We start from the raw sequence: 24,944 nt of genomic DNA on the forward strand, positions 1-24,944 counted from the left end.
ATACAAACTTTCAGCCACAGCCTTCAGCAGCAAAAGAGAAACACAAACTATTCATACACACAAGCAAGCACACCTCAAGCATACAACTGCCAACACCTGCATCTTGGGCTGCCCGAGATGCTGGGCAGTCGTGTGCATGAGGTATGCTCGCTTGTGTATATGAATGGTGTGTGTTTCTCTTTTGCTGATGAAGGCTGTGGCCGAAAGCTTTATGTAAGTGTCTTAATTGTGGCTGATTGCAACTTAACCTGTATCTCCTTTATGGTAGCAATATATACAAAACTCAGTAAATAGAATATAATATGCACTAGCTTCCTTCAGAAGAATAAATATTTTGCATCCTACTTATGTAGCACTTCAAGCATGTTCCAATAACATGTAAATACATGACTATGTTCACCTTTACTAACTTTAAGAGCCTTACATTGTAGCATGTCAAATAGTAGGAGTTTGACTACCTGTTTTCAAAGGAAATTTCGTGCCTATTACAAATATATGTAAAATTATGACATAAAAGTGACATATTATGAGCCCACAAAACTGTATCACCGCCCTTTAAACAATTCAACGTACTTGCAGTTACTTGATTACAATGAATGTGGCACAAAATTGTGTTCTACAGTCGGCGAGTACTAGTCTGGGTATACATATGATACAGATAATGGAAAAACTTGAAAATGTGGATTTCATTTTCCAGTGAGTAATAGTCATTATCCTTTATTTTTACACCAACCACTGCAAAACTAGAGACAAGACCGAAACTGTTACCAAAGAATTTGTTTCAAATTAAAGTTCTAAAAATTTCACTGAACATTTTCAAAAATATGTTATTTCACTGATTAACTGATGCAACTACATCTGCGCTATGCAAAAGGCTAAATAATTGTCATTGAAGAAATGCACTTAGTATTTAATGGAACTGAAAAAATCTTTGCAGTATAATATCCTTTTTTCTAGGTTTGCGGTAGTTCTATCATTTTCTAAAACTGATGTTGAACGCAACTAAACATAACTTTGAACACACACATTAGGTTCTTCAACATTTAACTATTTTTTTTCCTTTAGGTTCTATGCAATAAAGGGTCTGTGTGTATTTTCTGATTGTGCATCTTTGTTACGGCAATATCAATATTTTATTGACAACATGTATATGCAGTATAAAATTACAAATGCAACAAATGTTCTAAAAATACAATAACACTTTCCAGCAGGTTTATACTATGGTATCTTCAAAATTACTTCTAAAAAAATACAGGTGCAAGTTTTTGTGTACTTGCAAAAAGGCAAATATGTACAGGAGACCTCAGCTTATAAGCTTCGTGGTGTAATAATCTGCAGGTCTTCTGCTATCCTGCTTCTTTTTGACAGTGATACTTTTGCAGTTATCAAAGTCATCATTTGTAGAAAAAGTGCAAATTGCAAAGAAGTTTACTTCTTCTTCAGTGACTCAAGATAAAGCTCAAGTCCCTTTTGCACTTTTGGATCATTTACAAATGTCAAGAACTGATTTAAGTCTGATTCTTTGTTCTTCACTAGCCAATTAATTGTTTCTGCTCTGTACTGAACCTTGGTCATACTTCGTGCCACAGCTGAAAAATGCAAAAATCAAATTACTACTTGTGTGTTGAAATTGCAAACATAACTAAAATGAATACAAGAATGTATTAGTTGAAACGATCAGTAGAAGAAAGAGCTAACACTCAATTTACCAATGGTTAATCTGATCACTGTATCTGTTGTGTTAAAAAATGCATCACATGCTGGTAACAAGGAGTTCTATATATACTATATAAATTGCTTTGACTTATATATTGTTTTCTTATCTTTGAATTTAATTAAACACAAAAAAGCAATAATGCAAAATACTTCTCATGTGGGTTAGCACTTACTTCCGCTGACAGTTCAATTCAGTCTGGCTATTACTGGAGCAGTACCTGGTATTTTAAGTTTGAAATCATTTAAAAAGTAATGAAATTACAATTTTAAAATTGTTGAACCCATAGCACCTCTTACTTTCTTACAACTTATTCTCTCTCTTTTTGTTTTCACTCCTCCTCTAATACCAGAAATTTGGGTGATAATGGAGAACACTGTGTTCCTGCTCTACCCCTACTGACTCCTTTTGTCAGCTTGCTTGCCTGTTCATGTCCCATGTAATTATAGAAGGAAATTGTTCTGCTATGCTTTACACAGAAAGGAGAATATAATTAAAATATCAAGTCAACATATTTTTAAATTTAGCATTACAAATAGCCTTCAGGACACATTAGGGCAAAAAATAACAATGTTCAAAACGATTTCCTTCCTAGGATTTGCCAGTGCAAATGAATGTAAAAACTCCCCACGATCATCAATTGAAATATGGTAAGGAGTCATCAACCTCCCTCCACCAAAGAAAAAAAAAAGAAAGAACAAAAACTGTCCAATAATGCAATAGGACATGTTTATTAAACAATGCATATCCTACAAGAATTGTCAGTCATATATGTCAGGAACATTCATAGAGAGTAATAATCAGTTAAAAATAAATTACCTGTTGTAGAACATTTAGTTACACAACTTACCAATGTTTATATGTTATCTATAACTTACTGCATTCAGTAAGAGCAAGTGGTTGTAATATTTTAAATACAATAGCAGTGACAGTATGTCTTTCAATAAACGGCTTGCTAGATTTACTGGTGAAGTAATGTCGTAAAGAAATGTAATGAACATGAAAATGGCAAGCATTATAGTTGGCACTAATTGATAGCACCAATGGCAAGAGGGAATACAGAAATGGGGTCCGAATATATCTGATGAAGTAGTGGGAAATACACTTACACTACATGATGTGCATGGTTGCAGGAGAACTATTTAGGATAAGCAGTGATGATCTTGGCCTGAGGAAATGTGGAGTGTAGAAGAATCCTTGTCAACGTGGGGCAGCATATATACACCAGACATGTTGCACAGTACAAGAATGCTGTGATAAACATCAACGTCATACATGGCTAGGCCAATCAGAGAAGTCAGCGATTGCAGAACACTATCTGAATACAGGACTTCACATGATTTATGAAAAGATGGAACTTTTATCTCTGTCGTCATCTTTCTGGGATTTCAGCATTAAGGAAGCAATATATATCCATACAGCTGATAATCTCATCAACAGAAATGTGGGATTTCAATTAAGCATAGTCTGCTGAAACCCTGCATTGGCTGCTATCAACCACAACAAGACTTTTCAGTAACAGGCCCATCATAATGTTGGTGTAGTACGTTTTTTAGTAATGACTGGCCGCACTATTAGTAAAAATAGCATACAGTGTACGTGCTTTGCATGCATTATTTCTGTGCCTGCGCATTCTTATGCGAGTGTTGTATGTACAGGGGCGTTGACGTGCAGGTACCGTCAGTTGTATCCTACCACCAGCAAGGTTCAATTACCTGATGATGTCGGACAGTTGCTCCGAGGAAACATTGTGGAATTTGCACGTCATCTGGCACCAAACCCGTGTACATGATGTTATTTCAGAGAATGGAGACAAATTTACAAAAAATTTGGCCATATGAGCGTAGTTATCAGATGATGTTGCAGCCTCTTTGACATGGATGCCTGTCCTAGTTTGGTTGGGAAGGGTGTTATAAAGCTGCCGACACTCTCCTAAGGCAACCTGGCCCACAACTGTTTTAACTGGTCCTTGATGTCTTAGATAATGGTACTGAGATGGAGCTGACTTCTGAGCTGGTCCTACACATGTTCTATGGGAAGGTATCCATTGCCAGCAATATCTGCAGGAGTAAGACAACATCGCGAAGACAGTTTACAGATACACATACAATGTGTAGGTGAAAATTGTCCTGTTGAAAAATGGCACCATGGTACAGTCACATGAGAGGTAACACAAAAGGACAGAGTCTGTTCATGATGACTATCAGAGTTCCCCCAGTCACTGCCAGCCATGATCTGTTGTCATTCTCGATGGCTCCCTACACCAATGAGGCCAGGAGTAACACCGCTATGCTTCTCCAAAACATTGGCTGGATGGGACCTTTTCTCATGTTGCCAACATACTCGCCAATGGTGGTCCATCCAGGGTACTGCAGACTGCTGAACACAATAGAGTGCCATTCCTCAGCAGTTGATTCTTCCCAGTTATGGCACCACTCCAAATACAGCTGTCTGTGGTGTTGTGTTAACACCATCCTATGCATGGTTGTGTTCTCTAGTGTGACTGCTGCTAGTTTCCAGCCAATGCTGTGGGATGACACAGTATGCCGCAGGGAGTTAATTACTTGTTCTTGGATGACAACCATAAATGTGAAGAGGTTACGATGTGCTTAGAGCACAACATGGTACAATATGTTGCTAAGGTTGTTTCAAGTATGCTGCAGATGTTAGGATGCCCCTACACATTCTTGATACAGTCCGAATATCTACCCATGCAATTTTCATGCTTTTGGAGCCCTGAAGAAAGATATTTGGGGCCATCGATTTGCTTCAGATGAAGATGTGCATGGTCGGGGTACAATCACATTTTCCATAGGCAACTGCAAACATGAAGGCACTGACCAGCAGTGGGATAAATATATCAGTTATGGCAATTAATTTGGAAATAATAAACAGTGTACTTATTTTTCTCCATATGTCTGATTCTCATTTTACTGCTCCTTATACATATACACTTCATATTCTACCACTTATCAGGGCTTCTGCTCATGCCATTTGTGTATAGAGTGCAGGAAGAATGACTGCTTAACCCTCGAGTGGGCATGCCTATGTATAAACTGTACCAACCACAAAAAAACATTGTTTTTTTTACTGTTCCATTGTTGATTTACAATTGTGGGCCCATACCTATTCCTTCATTATTGCTTCAGCTAAACAGTGATAAGCTGTGTTGCCATATGCCCAGTGAGCAGCAATAACATAAAATAGACAGTGAACTAGATGAGAAAAAAATTATCCTTCAAAGAAAATGTCCCAGATTCCAAGCTGATAGCTCAATCCCACAAGGAGGCACTTGTGTACAAGACAAATAGTAATCGAATAAGCATTTAGCTGGAATCTGTTGTAAATGCATTGTTTAATGTCATCCTTATTGTGGGGTAACACTGGTACGCAACAACAGTATGATGTAATAAAAGTTCATTTTATTATCATTTAATTAAACAGTGATTTAGCTCATATTAGTTTATTTTATCATTGTTTAACTAAACTAAGATCAGACTGTGAATTTGCTCACCAAGTATGCTGCATGCCTGTTTTATGAAAATCGGAGTGTTGGCTCGAGTGTTAACTGTCTCGTCTTGTCTTTTCTTTACAGTCCCTATTGGACAATAGATACGGTGGTGTAGTATTTTCCTAGATTCCTTACTATTACACTGTTTCTTGAAATTTTTACAGTAGGCTTTCGTGGGATAGTTGCACCTGCCAATTCAACTTTTTCAACGCCTTTCTGATGCTCTCCAATGGGTCAAACAAACCTGTGACTATATCTCCGCTCTTCTTTGTAGACTTTCAATAGCTCTGGTCCCACATACTTGAGCAATATTCTGGGATGTGTTACACAAGTGTTTTGAATGTAATCCACAATGAAGATGGACTGAATTTTCCCAGTATCTTGCACATGAATCAAAGTCTGTCCCTTTGATTTACCTATGACTCAACTTATTTGATCATTCTATTTCATGTCCAACACCTATGTATTTTTGCAAGTTGACTGATTCCAATTGTGCTCCTTGATACTTTAATCATAAGACACTACGTCCCCCACCCCTTGCTCCTCCTCCTCCTCCTCCTCCTCCTCCTCCTCCTTCGAAGTGCAAAATTTTACATTTCTAAATATTTAAACTGGATTGCCAAACTTTGCACCACTTTGAAGTATTACGAAGTTACAACTAAATATTTGGACAGCTTTTTTATCTCTCAGAGCATATTATGCATGACTGCATCATCTGTGAAACGTCTGAGGATACTGTTAATATTATCTAGCAGATTGTTAATATACAATATGTATAGTGAGGGGCCCAACACACTTCTCTGGGACATGCCTCACACTACTTCTACATCTATCGATGACGCTCTACTCAAGATGACATGCTGGATCTTTCCTGTCACAAAATTCTCAATCCAATCATCTGTAGTTTCATTAATAAATGCCTTTGAGGTACTGAGTTAAATGCTTTTTGGACTTCAACAAATAACTTGGTCTGTGGCTTCCAGGATGAGAAGTGAAAAAAAGTGCAAGCTTCATTTCAAATTACTAATATTTTCAGAATTCATGCTGGTTGGCACAGAAGAGGTCATTCTGTTTGACTTATTTCATTACATATAACAAATACAAAGTAGTAATAGATAGTACGAGGGCTACCCAGAAAGTAACAGTTGTTTTAAAAGAAAAATAATTAATAACATGGAAAAAAATTATTATATGCATTTTAAAGGTACACTTTTAATATATTTTTCCAAATAACTCCCTTTCAAAGTGAGGCAATTAATACACTGTTGCACAAATTTTTCAATAGCATCTCTGTAGAAATCTGCCAGCAGTGATTGCAATCACTGGTTTATAATGATACACAGTGCGATGTCAGTATCAAAGCATTGTTGAGTGAGACATGTCTTCAGTGCTGGGAAGAGGTGATAGTCACTCAGTGCCAAATCTGGGCTGATGTTGGATGATCAAATATCTCCCATCCAATACCCTGTAGGAGCTCTCAGATATGATTGGCTGTGTGTGGAAGTGCATTGTCGTGAAAAAATAAAACTTTTGCACTGTTTTCCCTGGCATTTATTTAGCATTGGCCATCTTAAATTTTTCAGTGTTTGACAATACCTCTCCAAGCTAACTGTCTAGTCATGTTCAAGGAAATTAACGAGAATAACTCCTTTTGAGTCCCAAAACACAGCTGCCACAATATTTCTTCAGACAGCATTTGCAAACACTTTCTTGGTTTCTTGGGAGAATTAGTATGTCCCCATTCCATCGACTGTGTTTTTGTTTCACACTTGACATGCTTTTCCCAAGTCTGACCCCTACTCACGATACTACCGATAACTTTGTTACCATTTTTCTTGTACTCTTCAAGGAAGATCAGTGCTGCAGCCAATTTCTGTTTTTTGTAAGTCTTTTCTTTTCTGGATAGTCCTCATATTACACAAGATGAACAAAATGTTGTATTAGAGAAGTACTGGCAGCTTGCAACACTCCAAGATATGCCACACAACAATCAATGTAAGACAAGTAAAAAGTGCTAATGAGTCCCAAATGCAAAATTTTTATTTCAGTAAACTTTTTGACGTATCACTATCGCATTTTCAATGAACTACTTACGTGAAATTTTGGCAAATTGTCCTATAAATTTTTCTGCTTTTCCAATGGCATCTTTAGCATCTGAGGCGACTTCATCTATAAGACCAATCTTTAATGCTTCTTCTGTGGTGAACATTTTTCCCAGAGTCAAAGCCATTTCTGCATCACGATGTTTAACAACATTTCTAAATGATAACTGAAACCTTTAAAATTGATGTGCAGTGTGAACCACTATGTCATAAAAATTGGTAGAAATTATAGCAATGGTCTTAACTATAAGCACCTTCTCATTTAGCAGTTAGAAAAACAATTAACCGTTGAGTTTTCCAATTTAAGATTGAAATTTTCTTTCTTAATTTTTTTAGAAGGGGAAGAAGGGTAAACAGATTGTGTCAGGGGAGGAGGGAGAAGTAAACAGGAGCAAGGAATGTGATGAGCTGGATTTACAACAGCCAACAGCTGAGTTAATAGTGCTCAAAATTTTTAATTCTTAGCAGTTTTGGTTATAACAGGTGGAAAGGTAGCACCAATAGCATAGTAAATGGCATCCAGTACACACAGCATTCACAAATTTGTTTTGTGAATGTGTAGGTAACAAAAGTATTTCAATCTCTTTAATATATATTACAAGAAATAATGAAAGAATAAAGCATGGGTCAGTTTTGCATATCTAATTGTTAACAAAAAAGTAGATGACCCATTCACTGTGGTTAGTTACTTACATGTTCCATAGATCATTTGAATGATTCTTTTATTGAAATGTGGAAAGAGTCAGTTTACAGTATGTGTGTACATAATTAGTATTAACATTTATGAACAAATTTTTAAGTCTTGCTCATGCAACTACACTTAAAACATTCTTACAGGCCACCAATTTTTAAGCAGAAATTCATCCATGGAATAGTAGTTGGCAAGGAAAAATTATTTTAAGTTAGATTTAAAAGTTGTTTTTCTACTTTCTGATATTTATTAGGCAATTGATGGATCACAGTAAAATCAATTTGGGTACAAGTTTATGGAAGGAAAGACACAAGGAATGTTGAAGTCAAATACTGCATCAACAACAGTCATTAGAGTCATGTTATACGTAAAGTGCACTCATATCTTTGTTCAAGGAATCATTCTGGCATGAGTCTGAAATGGATTAAGGAATCCACAACCACCTGGAAACGATAGATTACTACTCAACTGGCGATTGATGACCTCAGAAGTAAAGTCGCATAGTGCTCAGAGCCATTTGAACTACTCAATACATAGCACTGGAGACCTTGAGCTGTAGATAGGCACAATGAAAAGAATACTGTTTATGTCCAGTTTTATAACTATGTCCTCCATCAGAATTAAAAAACACTTACACTTTCATAATTGTTTCGCAAATAAAACTGTCTTTTTTTTCTGTGACTAATTTATTTTTCCCAGATGCGTTTTGCCTTTTTCTTACTCTAAGGCAGATATAGTTTTGTTAATTTTAGATTATCAAACAGTTCACATCACATTTTTCATGTAAATAATTAATTACTTAAAGTTTGTTGCCACATATTTACATAAAAAAATGTGATGTTAACTGTGAGGACGCCTCAGAGTAAGAAAATGGCAAAATGTGCCTGGGAAAAATATATTACAGTTGCGGCAAAAAAAAAGAAAAAAAAAGGTGGTTTTATTTACAAAACAAATATTTCTGTGCTTGCTGCGGAGGATGGCCATGGAAACAAACTTATACTTTCACACACTGTCATCTGTGAGTATAAGGCCTTAACTCCTGGAGATGACAGTGGCCATGTGTAGGTGTATGTGACTTGTGTGAGTGTGTAAGAGTGTTCTCATTATGATGAAGGATGTGGTCTGAAAACTGATCATTTCTAGCATTCTTTTCATTATGTCTGTCTGCAACTCAGTGTGTTAAAGTTACTGTATTCTTTCCTGGACTTTCCACTGTTTGGGTTTTAAGGAAAAAACAATTAAATTTACGTGTAGAACTACCTACTGTATGCCCGAGAAGCACAATTGTTAAGTATGTTGGCTGCAATATGTATGATAAATTACTTATGATAGACTGTACTTCATTCTCAGCTATAAAAGTGAGGCAAAAGATTTTCTAAATCTTTTATGTTGCTACATGTCTTTGAGTAATGAATACAGCTGAGATGGTGACTGTCTAATGTGAAAAGGAAGCAGTATGTGAACTCTGTTCGTCATCATAGACTCTGATTATTGCCAGTGACTGTACCTAAAGATAACACCACACTTCAAAAACAGTGATCTTAGCTTTCAAAGTATATAATATACTTATTGTAAATTACATTTACAAAAACAAAAATTCCATGTAACATGTTTAAAACATTTTAGTTGACCTTCTGCTTATTCCTGAAAAAGGAAATTTAAACACCACTCTTACCAAATAAGTTCCAGTGTTCCAACCTTTTCACCATCTCAAATGATCAGGTACAATATAGAACAACACAGAAAACAATGAAAATTTTTTTCACTCTTGTCCACACAAGGGAATTACTGTTTTTCTCTTCAAAGCAAAAAGAAAGTAGTTGAAATGTGGCACTCACCCAGTTATGTAAGGTACACCACAAACTGTAATTTCCTCTTCCCTGAGATTCCCATGTGCCATTGAGGAAGGCCCTACTTTTATTTAAAAAATGGAAACTTCAGGATACAATAATGATAATATTATGAAAAGGATACATTGCTACTCATCATATAGAGGAGAATTGTGAATTGAGCAGGTGGGAGCTCTTCCTGAAATATATATCCTGCATTCCTGTAATCCTCCCTGGCCTCAGCCTTCGTTAGTCCCTGTCCTTAACGTATCTTTCCTTTTCCCTGCTCCCACTCAAGTGCTACACAGCCTTCTGCTCCACCAATGCACCCATTAGTCTTCTTCCCCTTCTCTACTTCTCTTCCCTCAAGTCTCCCAACTGCAAACATACCCATTATGTCCCCTGTATACTCCCACAAGCAGCACTATACCTTTCCCCATCTCTACCCTGCTATTCCTCCCACTCTCCAATCCCGTCTTCACCTTACCCCCCCACCCACAGATTGCTTCTCCCATTGGGCCCAGATGTTGTATGCAGTCTTCACCTTACACCCCCCCCCCCCTCCACCCACAGATTGCTTCTCCCATTGGGCCCAGATGTTGCATGCAGTCTGGCCTCAGTGGCCATTCATGTGTATGTGTGTGTGTGTGTGTGTGTGTGTGTGTGTGTGTGCGTGTGTGCGTGTGCGTGTGCGCGTGTGCGTGTGTGCGTGTGCGTGCGTGTTTTCTACTTTAGGAGAAGGCCTTTTGGCCAAAAGCTCAAGTGTGTAGCAGTCTTTTGTTGTGGCTGCCTGACTCAATGTCTCCTCTATACAGCAAGAAGCAATCTATCCTTTTCTAATATTGTCACTATTTGTATTTAATTAATTCATCAGGTTGTGAGTCATCACATGAGCCAAAGCTAATTTATCATAGACCAAGTCCCTAAAAAAAAAAAAAAGTTCCGCGCACATTTACCCAACTTCTCTTAGTCTGTGTAACTTGGTAGATGTCAACAGCAGCGGTAGTAGAGGTAATTGCAATATCAAAACTTTGAGTATGGACTGGCACTTAAACCCAGATCCTTATCTTTCACAAACAGCCATTTATGCACGAGACGGCCTCTCAATTCCAATTCAGCCAGTATTTTTTCCAACTTTCCAAGCTTCACTAAAGTTCTCCTGCACACGTTGTAATATTAGCATTACTGGAAATAATAATAATTTCATGTGGCATTACAGGGTGATGTAAGTCTATCCACTGGTGTGCCATTTCAGTGACTCATGTGTCACCTTCCTGTAAAACAGGATACAGCAAAGAAATGACCTAGTTACAACCCAGGTGATTTTTTTTCCCCTGATAACTTCATTCTTTCTGTCATCGAATAAACAATTTACTGAAACCTACTTTATGTTAGGCTAGTACAAGGACCCAAAACTTTGCCTTTTTCATTATTAAAAATACAGATGTGAATTAGTAATTCCAACACAATAGGTGGCAGCACTGTGCATCCCTTTTGTGGCAAAGACAATTTTAATGTGGAATAACTAATACCATTTTTTCTTCTGCTATTGTAATTATCTACACCATTGTTCTTTTTGAAATACAGTGGTTTATTTGCAACCAAATTCGTTGGGAAATAATTATACTTTGAGGCATAAGTCAAAAGGCCTATCTAGACAGATGTCTACAAGATGATCACTGGTAAGCACCACATTTATTCTTACAGCTTGTTTTTTAGTAAAGAGCACTTTCTTTAGAACATCATTCAATTAAAATACACAAATATTTAATTTATTACTTTCTCTCTACCCAAGATTTGCAATTACTGGAAGTGAAAATGTGGCTGAACCAAGTTGCTTCGGAAGTCCCAAAAAGGCATTTTTGCTAGTTTAAATTCTCATCAATATGGAACCTAAAATTTTTGAAGTTACCACCCTGTTTAATACCCCCTCACCACGTGTTACACCTATCATTAGTGTAATACTGTACCCCTGTACTGAAGAGCTGAATATGTTGCATCTTTTTGAAATTTAAAGAAAGAGTATTTGCTGAAAACCACTCAATAATACTTTTAAGAACATAATTTGCCATTTCTTCTGTTGCTATATGTTGCTTTGACTGATACTTTCGTCTTTCCCTCTCCTTCCCTCTTTCCTGAAGAAGCAACTGTTGGCTGTGAAAGCTTGAATTTTGTGTGTATGTATGTGTGTCTATCGACCTATATATTAAAAACAAAGATTCCAAGACTTACCAAGCGGGAAAGCGCCGGTAGACATGCACAATAAAATAACACACAAACACACACACAAAATTTCTAGCTTTCGCTTCAGGAAAGAGGGAAGGATGCGGGTTTTAAGGGAGAGGGTAAGGAGTCATTTCAATCCTGGGAGCGGAAAGACTTACCTTAGGGGGAAAAAAGGATAGGTATATATATACACCAAGCTGGAAAGTGCCGGTAGACAGGCACAATAAAATAACACACAAACAAACAAAATTTTGTGTGTGTGTTATTTTATTGTGCCTGTCTACCGGCGCTTTCCCGCTTGGTAAGTCTTGGAATCTTTGTTTTTAATATATTTTTCCCTTGTGGAAGTTTCTTTCTATATATATACACACACACACACACACGGATCGGAGCGTGGAATGTCAGATCCCTTAATCGGGCAGGTAGGTTAGAAAACTTAAAAAGGGAAATGGATAGTTTAAAGTTAGATATAGTGGGAATTAGTGAAGTTCGGTGGCAGGAGGAACAAGACTTTTGGTCAGGTGAATACAGGGTTATAAACACAAAATTAAATAGGGGTAATGCAGGAGTAGGTTTAATTATGAATAGGAAAAGAGGAATGCGGGTAAGCTACTACAAACAGCATAGTGAACGCATTATTGGGGCCAAGATAGATACAAAGTCCACACCTACTACAGTAGTACAAGTTTATATGCCAACTAGCTCTGCAGATGACTAAGAAATTGAAGAAATGTATGATGAAATAAAAGAAATTATTCAGATAGTTAAGGGTCACAAAAATTTAATAGTCATGGGTGACTGGAATTCGGTAGTAGGAAAAGAGAGAAGGAAACGTAGTAGGTGAATATGGACTGGGGCAAAGAAATGAAAGAGGAAGCCACCTGGTAGAAATTTGCACAGAGCACAACTTAATCATAGCTAACACTTGGTTCAAGAATCATAACAGAAGGCTGTATACATGGAAGAAGCCTGGAGGTACTGACAGGTTTCACATAGATTATATAATGGTAAGACAGAGATTTAGGAACCAGGTTTTAAATTGTAAGGGGCAGATGTGGACTCTGACCACAATCTATTGGTTATGACCTGTAGATTAAAACTGAAGAAACTGCAAAAAGGTGGGAATTTAAGGAGATGGGACCTGGATAAATTAAAAGAACCAGAGGTTGTACAGAGTTTCAGGGAGAGCATAAGGGAACAATTGACAGGAATGGGGGAAAGAAATACAGTAGAAGAAGAATGAGTAGCTTTGAGGGATGAAGTAGTGAAGGCAGCAGAGGATCAAGTAGGTAAAAAGACGAGGGCTACTAGAAATCCTTGGGTAACAGAAGAAATACTGAATTTAATTGATGAAAGGAGAAAATATAAAAATTCAGTAAATGAAGCAGGCAAAAAGGAATACAGACGTCTCAAAAATGAGATCGACAGGAAGTGCTAAATGGGTAAGCAGGCATGGCTAGAGGACAAATGTAAGGATGTAGAGGCTTATCTCACTAGGGGTAAGATAGATACTGACTACAGGAAAATTAAAGAGACCTTTGGAGATAAGAGAACCACTTGTATGAACACCAAGAGCTCAGATGGAAACCCAGTTCTAAGCAAAGAAAGGAAACAGAAAGATGGAAGGAGTATATAGAGGGTCTAAACAAGCGCGATGTACATGAGGACAATATTATGGAAATGGAAGAGGATGTAGATGAAGATGAAATGGGAGATACGGTACTGCTTGAAGAGTTTGACAGAGCACTGAAAGTCCTGAATCGAAACAAGGCCCCCGGAGTAGACAACATTCCATTGGAACTACTGACAACCTTGGGAGAGCCAGTCCTGACAAAACTCTACCATCTGGTGAGCAAGATGTATGAGACAGGCGAAATACCCTCAGACCTCAAGAAGAATATAATAATTCCAATCCCAAAGAAAGCAGGTGTTGACAGAAGTGAAAATTACCGAACTATCAGTTTAATAAGTCACAGCTGCAAAATACTAACGCGAATTCTTTACAGACGAATGGAAAAACTAGTAGAAGCCGACCTCAGGGAAGATCAGTTTGGGTTCCACAGAAATGTTGGAACACAAGAGGCAATACTGACCGTACGGCTTATCTTAGAAGCTAGATTAAGGAAGGGCAAACCTACGTTTCTAGCATTTGTAGACTTAGAGAAAGCTTTTGACAATGTTGGCTGGAATACTCTCTTTCAAATTCTGAAGGTGGCAGGGGTAAAATACAGGGTGCGAAAGGCTATTTACAATTTGTACAGAAACCAGATAGCAGTTACAAGAGTCGAGGGACATGAAAGGGAGGCAGTGGTTGAGAAGGGGGTGAGACAGGGTTGTAGTCTCTCCTCGATGTTATTCAATCTGTATATTGAGCAAGCAGTGAACGAAACAAAAGAAAAATTTGGAGTAGGTATTAAAATCCATGGAGAAGAAATAAAAACCTTGAGGTTCACCGATGACATCGTAATTCTGTCAGAGACAGCAAAGGACTTGGAAGAGCAGTTGAAGGGAATGGATAGTGTCTTGAAAGGAGAATATAAGATGAACATCAACAAAAGCAAAATGAGGATAATGGAATGTAGTCTAATTAAGTCTGGTGCTGCTGAGAGAATTAGTTTAGGAAATGAGACACTTAAAGTAGTAAAGGAGTTTTGCTATTTGGGGAGCAAAATAACTGATGATGGTTGAAGTAGAGAGGATATAAAATGTAGACTGGCAATGGCAAGGAGAGCGTTTCTGAACAAAAGAAATTTGTTAACATCAAGTATAGATTTAAGTATCAGGAAGTCATTTCTGAAAGTATTTGTATGGAGAGTAGCCATGTATGGAAGTGAATCACGGACGATAAATAGTTTGGACAAGAAGAGAATAGAAGCTTTCGAAATGTGGTGCTACAGAAGAATGCTGAAGATTAGATGGGTAGATCACATAACTAATGAGGAAGTATTGAATCGGATTGGGGAGAAGAGAAGTTTGTGGCACAACTTGAGCAGGTGAAGGGATCGGTTGGTAGGACATGTTCTGAGGCATCAAGGGATCACCAATTTAGTATTGGAGGGCAGCGTGGAGGGTAAAAATCGTAGAGGGAGACCAAGAGATGACTACACTAAGCAGATTCAGAAGGATGTAGGTAGCAGTAGGTACTAGGAGATGAAGAAGCTTGCACAGGATAGAGTAGCATGGAGAGCTGCATCAAACCAGTCTCTGTACTGAAGACAACAACAACAACAACAACAACAACAACAACAAGAACAACAACAACAACGGAAGGAATACATCATTCACATTCAATTGATTCAGTGCTACTAGTCTTACCATTTATTAGTGTTGTATTGTGAAACTGTTAAATGGTGTATACATGTCAATGGCACACATTTTATATATATATATATATATATATATATATTTTAGATTCATGTTTATTTCTCATATATATAATAGAAAGAAACTTCCACATGGGAAAAATATATTAAAAACAAAGATTCCAAGACTTACCAAGCGGGAAAGCGCTGGCAGACAGGCACAATGAACAAAACACACAAACACACTATAACATCCCAGGTCCTCCACCAAATTAAAACGTTCCACTTCAATTTGTTTGCACTTATAGCGATCCCAGCTTCCTCAACCAAATTAAAACGTTGCATTAGGAGGTGTCTGCTTCGTGCAAAAGGTCTTGAGTTCATATTGACGACAACAAGTAATTCTTCATTACAGACGTTTATTTACAAACAGCACTGACAGACTTCACAGACTCAACAACTGACTCTCAGAGCTAACCGCACTGCATATCCGAACTGGCCACTGACAACTCCTAGGTGTATTAATATCTTTCCAAACAATGAGAGTCTTTAACAATGTTTTGTTTACAATACGATAGCAATTCACGACTTAAAACTAAATTAGACATTACAGAATTTTAGTACAGATTAAAGTAAGTAAAAGGATCAGTACATATAAATTCTTACAAGCATAATTTCCAAATAGATTTTATAACATTTTTCTACCAGCTTCTGGATAACCTTCACCAGATTTGTACTGATGTTTCCAGAAATATCTTGACATTTGATTCTGGATATTTCTTGAGTGATTTAGAACAACTATTTATATGTAAAATGATTTAAATCGTAAATAAATCTTTTTAGCAATATTTCTTGATACAAATCGTCTTTCGAAATTAGGTTATGAAACAGTTTTCACAAGTTTTCGTATTTTTGCGATCATAATATAGAATTTCTCCATAGAAAGCTCCAGAAGTGTGCATTAAACGTTCATTTAGAGACTTTCTCTTTAGCTGGTGAGTTTTTAAAAGTGTCTTGTCCATATTATACGAAATAATTTAGCTCAAAACTGATAATTTATACAATTAATCAGAAATATAGCAAACAGTGAGTCTTTCTTTTACAAAATGAAATATAATTACAAAATTGAATGAAAATAGGTTACTAACACTAATATATATTTACATTAATTCTATTTTTGTTCTTTCTGTGCAAAATGTCCTAATATTGACACAGTACAATATTTAAACATCACCAAAGTTTCCCTTTACATTTTGCATATCTGTATCGACATCCCCTAAAAGTCTACAGTATCGAATACTTCGTATGTCCCAATATGTCCTGTAATGTTACAACACACACAGAATTACTAGCTTTCGCAACCGATGGTTGCTTCTTCAGAAAAGAGGGAAGGAGAGGGAAAGACGAAAGGATGTGGGTTTTAAGGGAGAGGGTAAGGAGTCATTCCAATCCCGGGAGCGGAAAGATTTCCCTTAGGGGGAAAAAAGGACAGGTGTACACTCGCGCGCGCGGGCCCACACACACACACACACACACACACACACACACACACACACACACACACACACACACACACACATATCCATATCCATCTCCATCCGCACATACACAGACACAAGCAGACATATTTAAAGGCAATCCCGCTCCCGGGATTGGAATGACTCCTGTAGAACGGCTTGCCATGCCATTTCCACCTGGCGCCTCAGTTGGACCAGCGTTCGTGCTGGACGTGCAGACCGCGTGAGACGACGCTTCATCCAGTCCCAAACATGCTCAATGGGGGACACATCCGGAGATCTTGCTGGCCAGGGTAGTTGACTTACACCTTCTAGAGCACGTTGGGTGGCACGGGATACATGCGGACGTGCATTGTCCTGTTGGAACAGCAAGTTCCCTTGCCGGTCTAGGAATGGTAGAACGATGGGTTCGATGACGGTTTGGATGTACCGTGCACTATTCAGTGTCCCCTCGACGATTACCAGAGGTGTACGGCCAGTGTAGGAGATCGTTCCCCACACCATGATGCCGGGTGTTGGCCCTGTGTGCCTCGCTCGTATGCAGTCCTGATTGTGGCGCTCACCAGCACAGCGCCAAACATGCATACGACCATCATTGGCACCAAGGCAGAAGCGACTCTCATCGCTGAAGACGACACGTCTCCATTCATCCCTCCATTCACGCCTGTCGCGACACCACTGGAGGCGGGCTGCACGATGTTGGGGCGTGAGCGGAAGACGGCCTAACGGTGTGCGGGACCGTAGCCCAGCTTCATGGAGACAGTTGCGAATGGTCCTCGCCGATACCCCAGGAGCAACAGTGTGCCTAATTTGCTGGGAAGTGGCGGTGCGGTCCCCTACGGCACTGCGTAGGATCCTACGGTCTTGGCGTGCATCCGTGCGTCGCTGCGGTCTGGTCCCAGGTCGACGGGCACGTGCACCTTCCGCCGACCACTGGCGACAACATCGATGTACTGTGGAGACCTCACGCCGCACGTGTTCAGCAATTCTGCGGTACGTCCACCTGGTCTCCCGCATGCCCACTATACGCCCTCGCTCAAAGTCCGTCAACTTCACATACGGTTCACGTCCACGCTGTCGCGGCATGCTACCAGTGTTAAAGACTGCGATGGAGCTCCGTATGCCACGACAAACTGGCTGACACTGACGGCGGCGGTGCACAAATGCTGCACAGCTAGCGCCATTTGACGGCCAACACCACGGTTCCTGGTGTGTCCGCTGTGCCGTGCGTGTGATCATTGCTTGTACAGCCCTCTCGCAGTGTCCGGAGCAAGTATGGTGGGTCTGACACACCGGTGTCAATGTGTTCTTTTTTCCATTTCCAGGAGTGTATATATGAGAAATAAACGTGAACCTAAGATTGAGCCCTATAGAACCCCATAATCTTTCTAGTCATAAGAATTTTGCCTGCTTACATTAGATGAATCATTAAGTCATTGCTATGAATCTAGTAATATGTGAAAACTAAGATCGGCACAAAGCGTTGACTGTATAAATGTCATTTTGACCTTAGTCCCGCAACTGAATTCAGTTCAACAGTCCATTCTGTTGTGGAACTGTAATCTTAGATTAGTAGAATGAGGTTCAGTGTTGATCTAAATAAGCAAAAAACATGCTTGGTAACACTGCTAAAATCAGCTATTGAGAACATTATCACACTTCGACCACAGATATTAACTGTGCCTCGCAGATACACAGCATGTATCACTGAAGATGTCATTGTAAAGATTGAGGAAAATAAGCAGAAAAGGGTGTTCCCTACAAACACCTACACCGTCAAAAAATATTTATTGCTGGAAATCTTAGTAGATCAGTTAAAAAAAAGAACTGCAGTAAGCTAAGTGTGACAACAATGCATTATGTGCTTTGAACTGAAAATAACGTCTAATTACAGGCAGATGTGTAACATGTGAGCCAGTAGCACTATAAAACCTGCAGTATCAGATTCGTGTCCAAGGAAAGAAAATATTCTTGATGTGAACCATCAGTTTTACAAAAGACTGCAGTGCCTCCAGTATGAACGAAAAACAAAAATACACTACATGCTTGCACAACATGAAATAAAAATGGTAACATTGAAATTAAATACAGAAATTAAAGAACTGCAACTAAAAACAGGAAAAGGGCAATCACTCACCTATAATGGACTGATGAACGAAACACAGGCATCTGTAATGGAAAACAGTACTCACACTAGCTTGCGGGCTTTTACTCTTTTCCCAGCATAAGTACACCCTTTGACACACACAACCATACAACCCACAGCTACACTCTCACAGTTGCTGGTTTGAGAATGTATGTACTTTAGCAAGAAAAAGATCAAGAGCTTGAAAGCGAGTGTGAATACTTCTTTCTGTTGTCCATCTGTCACAGGTGAGTGGATGCTTTTGCCCATTTTAATATAAAAAGAAAAATAAGATTTCCAAACTGAAACCATGTAAATTTATCCCAATTTTTAACCGTTTTTTTTCTGAAAATAAATTGTTATAAATGCCACCTTAATTGCATTGTAACTCCTATTAGTTTCATTTTTTTGTAGGTACTGTAATTTCTTTGTAGTCTGTTCCCCTAACAAATAGCGTGTCGTCTATTTCAGGCTCCTAAATTTAAACAACTTAGCATTTTGGAGATTAACAAACATTTCCAAATGGGAAAAGCAGTAACTGCAGGGGAGGGGAAAGAGTACCGAAGACCCTCTGACAGTACTCTAGAATGCAAACACTGTGTCACTGAAACAATTGTCGACTGAATGCTGTTCGTTAAATATCACTTTGCTGACTGACTTACATATGCATACAACTATTTCTGTTCATCAATGGGCATGAAGGTGCCATGTCAGTTCAAGCATATGATCCGTAGTTAAAAATTGAATACAAATTATGTAGTTACTGCTAATTGAGCCAGCAAAGGATTTTTGTACTAAGTGTTCAACCATTACAGGCAGTTATTAAATTCTGTATACCTCACTGTTAACTGAAAATATTTTGAATTTCCCTTTTATACTCTGCTGTTGTCTCTCTGCAAACTGCCTTTAAATTAATCATATTAATTAAAGTCATCTCCAAGAGTTGTTATGTGGTCAGTTATTATCTGCGCTCATATAGATGATACTTTGCTTAATTTAACATTGGGTTGTGGTCTTCAGTCTGAAAATTGTGTGAATGGTATCATCTAACATTGAAGATAATTTTTAATTTCAGTTGTGTAGGAGTAGCATATTCAAACATTTACTTAACCCTTTTGTGTTAGTAACAACTTTTCAAGCTGGATCTGTGCAAAAGAAAGACATTGTTTTGTAGTGTCATTAGGTTGTGAACTGCTCATTGCAGCTGAACTTAACCTGATCTGTGAAATTTCATCAATCAAAGATGGTACTAGTCATAGCTATATAATTTGAGTAACTTTCATATACTGGAGATTTCTGTAGTTCAGCTTGATCCAGTTTCATTTTCTGTACTAATCCAAGCACAACTACTTTCTAAAATCAGTCCTAAGCCTATGTCTGATAAAGTAGTAGAGAACAACACTCACAATTAGAGTTCCAATTCAAAATCCATGTCCAGCAAATAAGGTAAATGTTGTATTTGAGGACCAGCTTACAGAGGCTTCAACAACAAGTACGAACTGCTGATCCACCCGCCAAGCCTGTTATTTCCTGTAACAGGCCAACAGCCATCCCTATGTGATATGCTTCCCACAGCCCATAGAGTCACAGCATCTGAATGTAGAACTGCCTGCAACCCAGATAATATCACTGCCACACTTTGAGACAGAGTCCTATTGCTAGAAAGTGGGCCTCTTTTCTACTTTACAGACTTCGCAAAAGCAAACCTGCACACCTTGCAGGAATAAAAGATATCATGGAGACGTAGCTTAGCCACAACCTAGAGATACTGTTTCCCATATGAAATGCTGCAGTGAAATTTCCTGGAAGGTTAAAATGTGTGCTGTACTAGGACTCTAGCTATTCATGGTCAATGTCCTTAAACCTGAGCTACCCATATACTATTCATGATCCACCCCCACTGGTACTGGATCCAAGTCCTGATCCAATGCACAGTTTTAATCTGCCAGGAAGTTTAAAAACAGTGCACTCTCACTAAAAGGTTCACTCTGAAATTAATTACTCATACAATAACTTGCTGCTTTGCAACTCCAGAAATACACACAACAGTACAAGACGTTCTCCTCCACTATCAGGTAAATGCCAGAAAGGTGAAGGGACAATGCACTAAGCATGTTCCTGTAAGCAACAATAGGTTTTGCAATAGCTTTCTTGAGTTACACTGTAGAACAGCTTCTACATCTACTTCTGACGGCGTGTGATGGAGGGTACCTTGAGTACCTCTATCGGTTCTCCCTTCTATTCCAGCCTCGTATTGTTCGTGGAAAGGAGGATTGTTGGTATGCCTCTGTGTGGGCTCTAATCTCTCTGATTTTATCCTCATGGTCTCTTCACGAGATATACATAGGAGGAGCAATATACTGCTTGACTCCTCGGTGAAGGTATGTTCTCGAAACTTTAACAAAAGCCCGTACCGAGCTACTGAGCATCTCTCCTGCAGAGTCTTCCACTGGAGTTTATCTATCATCTCCGTAATGAAACTTCCTGGCAGATTAAAACTGTGTGCCCGACCGAGACTCGAACTCGGGACCTTTGCCTTTCGCGGGCAAGTGCTCTACCATCTGAGCTACCGAAGCACGACTCACGCTCGGTACTCACAGCTTTACTTCTGCAAGTTTCATATCAGCGCACACTCCGCTGCAGAGTGAAAATCTCATTCTGGAAACATCTCCGTAATGCTTTGGCATTCACTAAATGATCCTGTAACAAAGCGCGCTGCTCTCTTCTATCAACCCTATCTGGTACGGATCCCACACTGGTGAGCAGTATTCAAGCAGTGGGCGAACAAGCGTACTGTAACCTACTTCCTTTGTTTTCGGATTGCATTTCCTTAGGATTCTTCCAATGAATCTCATTCTGGCATCTGCTTTACCGGCGATCCACTTTATATGATCATTCCATTTTAAATCATTCCTAATGCCTACTTCCAGATAATTTATGGAATTAACTGCTTCCAGTTGCTGACCTGCTATATTGTAGCTAAATGATAAGGGATCTTTCTTTCTATGTATTCGCAGCACATTATACTTGTCTACATTGAGATTCAATTTCCATTCCCTGCACCATGTGTCAATTCGTTGCAGATCCTCCTACATTTCAGCCCAATTTTCCATTGTTACAACCTCTCGATATACCACAGCATCATCCGCAAAAAGCCTCAGTGAACTTACGATGTCATCCACAAGGTCATTTATTTATATTGAGAATAGCAATGGTCCTATGACACTCCCTTGGCACACCTGAAATCACTCTTACTTCGGAAGACTTCTCTCCATTGAGAATGACATGCTGTGTTCTGTTATCTAGGAACTGTTCAATCTAATCACACAATTGATCTGATAGTCCATATGCTCTGACTTTGTTCATTAAATGACAGTGGGGGAACTGTATCGAACGCCTTGCGGAAGTCAAGAAACACGGCATCTAACTGGGAACCCGTGTCTATGGCCCTCTGAGTCTCTTGAACGAATAGTGCGAGCTGGTTTCACACAATCGTCTTTTTTGAAACCCATGCTGATTCCTACAGAGTAGATTTCTAGTCTCCAGAAAAGTCATTATACTCAAACATAATAAGTGTTCCAAAATTCTACTACTGATAGACGTTAGAGATATAGGTCTATAGTTCTGCACATCTGTTCGACATCCCTTCTAGAAAACAGGGATGACCTGTGCCCCTTTCCAATCCTTTGGAACGCTACGCTCTTCTAGAGACCTGTAAGAAGGGGGGCAAGTTCCTTCGCGTACTCTGTGTAAAATCGAACTAGTATCCCATCAGGTCCAGGGGCCTTTCCTCTTTTGAGCGATTTTAATTGTTTCTCTATCCCTCTGTCATCTATTTTGATAGCCACCATTTTGTCATCCGTGCGACAATCTAGAGAAGGAACTACAGTGCAGTTTTCGTCTGTGAAACAGCTTTGGAAAAAGACATTTAGTATTTCGGCCTTTAGTCTGTCATCCTCTGTATCAGTACCATTTTTGTCACAGAGTGTCTGGACATTTTATTTTGAACCATCTACCGCTTTGTCGTAAGACAAAATTTCTTAGGATTTTCTGCCAAGCTTCCAGCAAAAATAAGCCTCATTCCCTTGACATTGCAAAACAAAAACAAAATTCTGGATATACTATGTGACTTTGTCAATTAGATGGACTTCAAGCTTTTTTATAAACAGCGCCTTGGATGCTGTAGTGCTTTAGTGATTGCACACAGCTCTCCATTCTGAATGTAAATCCCAAAGTTACTATTAGGAAAAATAACTGAGCTGCTGACAATGTACTCTTGATTTCACCCAGCAGTATAAATATTTGTAAGGCTTTGATGTCCATATAAAACTAGGACAACATGCTTATTAAATGTACTGCTGCACTCAAATTCAGAATCAACCTGGGGTTCTGTAGCAGCCTAGGTGGGTAATTATTACAATCTAGTGTTAAAATCTTCACAGCTGTCAAATCAACATTTGCAAGATGATTCTCCGCTAAAATTCCAAAAGGCCTTACCGCCAGCCTAGTTTGAAAAGAGACTGGTAAATGCGACAAGTGCCACAATCCAAAATCAGATCGTCACTTGCATCAATAACCAACTCCTGGAAAGGATTGTTCAGTGTGTTAATGATGCCAAAGGTTTCATGGTTCTTTCAGATTATGCTGCTGACACTAATGAAATAGAGTAATTCTCTCTTTGTGCCCATTGTATTTCCCCGGATCTCAAAATTCATGAAGATACCCCACAATTTGTTGCAGTTAATGTGACTGGCAAAGGATTAGCTGGATCTATAATTGAAAAATTGGTAAAACTTGGTCATTGTGTGTCTTTTTCATGAGGACAGGCCTATGACGGTGCTGCATCCACATTGGGAAAAACCTGTGGAGCTCATGCATTTATACAACAGAACTACCCTTTAGCGGCATGTTCCCACTGTGCAGTCCATAATTTCATTTTGATAGTCACTGATATATGCAACATGCCACTTAACAGGAATTCACTAGGAACACTGGAAATGGTACATAATTTCTTTGGGCCATGCCCTGAGCATCTTCGCAGCACACAAGACTTCTACATCTACATGATTAATCTGCAATTCACAATTGGCAGAGGGTTCATTGACTCTAATTGCTCTTATTTTATTATGATGATATAAGAAGGCTCCAATAGAGTTGGTGATTAACAAGGAAAATGTCTGTTTTAACGATCACCACCCAAATTTGTGTATCATATCTGTTCCACACACTACCTTATTTTGTGATAATACAAAGCAAGCCACCCTTTTGCACTTTTTCTATGTCCTCCATCAATCTTATCTAATGCAGATCCCACACCACACAGCACTCTGGAAGAGAGAGGAAAAGCTTGGTGTAAGCAGTCTCTTTAGTAGACCTGTTGCACTTTCTAAGTTTCTGATGATAAATTGCGATCTTTGGTTTGTTTTCTCTACAATATTATTTATGCGATTGTTCCAATTCAAGTTACTTGTAATTATAATCCTTAAATTGAATTTACAGCCATCAGATTAGTGTTTTTTATTGTGTAACCGAAATTGACTTCACTCTCCTCATTATTTAGTCAACTGCCACTTTTTGCACCATACAGATATCTTTCAAATTGTTTTGCAATTTGTTTCGATCATCTGATGACTTTATAAGATGGTAAATGACAGCATCATCTGCAAAAAATCTAAGGAAGCTGCTCAGATTGCCTCATAAATTGTTGATGTAGATCAGGAACAGCAGAGGGCCTATAACACTTCTTTGGGGAACTCCACATATTAATTCAGTTTTATGCCATGACTTTCCGTCAATTACTGTGAAATACGATCTTTCTGACAGGAAGCCATGAATCCAATCACACAAATGAGGTGATACTCCATAGCATGTTATTTAATTAGAAGTCACTTTGTGTGTGTGTGTGTGTGTGTGTGTGTGTGTGTGTG

The 24,944-nt window shown here is 38.7% G+C and overlaps 1 protein-coding gene across 2 annotated transcripts in view; it reads right to left on the reverse strand.

The window, feature by feature from the left end:
• Positions 1–701: 701 nt before the first annotated feature.
• Positions 702–24,944, reverse strand: part of LOC126354492 (enoyl-CoA delta isomerase 1, mitochondrial-like) — a 59,626-nt gene continuing 35,383 nt past the window's right edge. For both annotated transcript variants that reach the window (XM_050004218.1, XM_050004219.1), the window contains exons 6-7: positions 7,320–7,501; positions 702–1,589 (exon numbers count right to left, since the gene is read on the reverse strand). In XM_050004218.1, the coding sequence (XP_049860175.1) occupies positions 1,429–1,589; positions 7,320–7,501 (343 nt within the window). In that variant the 3' untranslated portion in view covers positions 702–1,428. The remainder of the gene's footprint in view (positions 1,590–7,319; positions 7,502–24,944) is intronic.

This window comes from Schistocerca gregaria, chromosome 3 (assembly GCF_023897955.1).
Source record: "Schistocerca gregaria isolate iqSchGreg1 chromosome 3, iqSchGreg1.2, whole genome shotgun sequence".
Taxonomy (NCBI): Eukaryota; Metazoa; Arthropoda; class Insecta; order Orthoptera; family Acrididae; genus Schistocerca; species Schistocerca gregaria.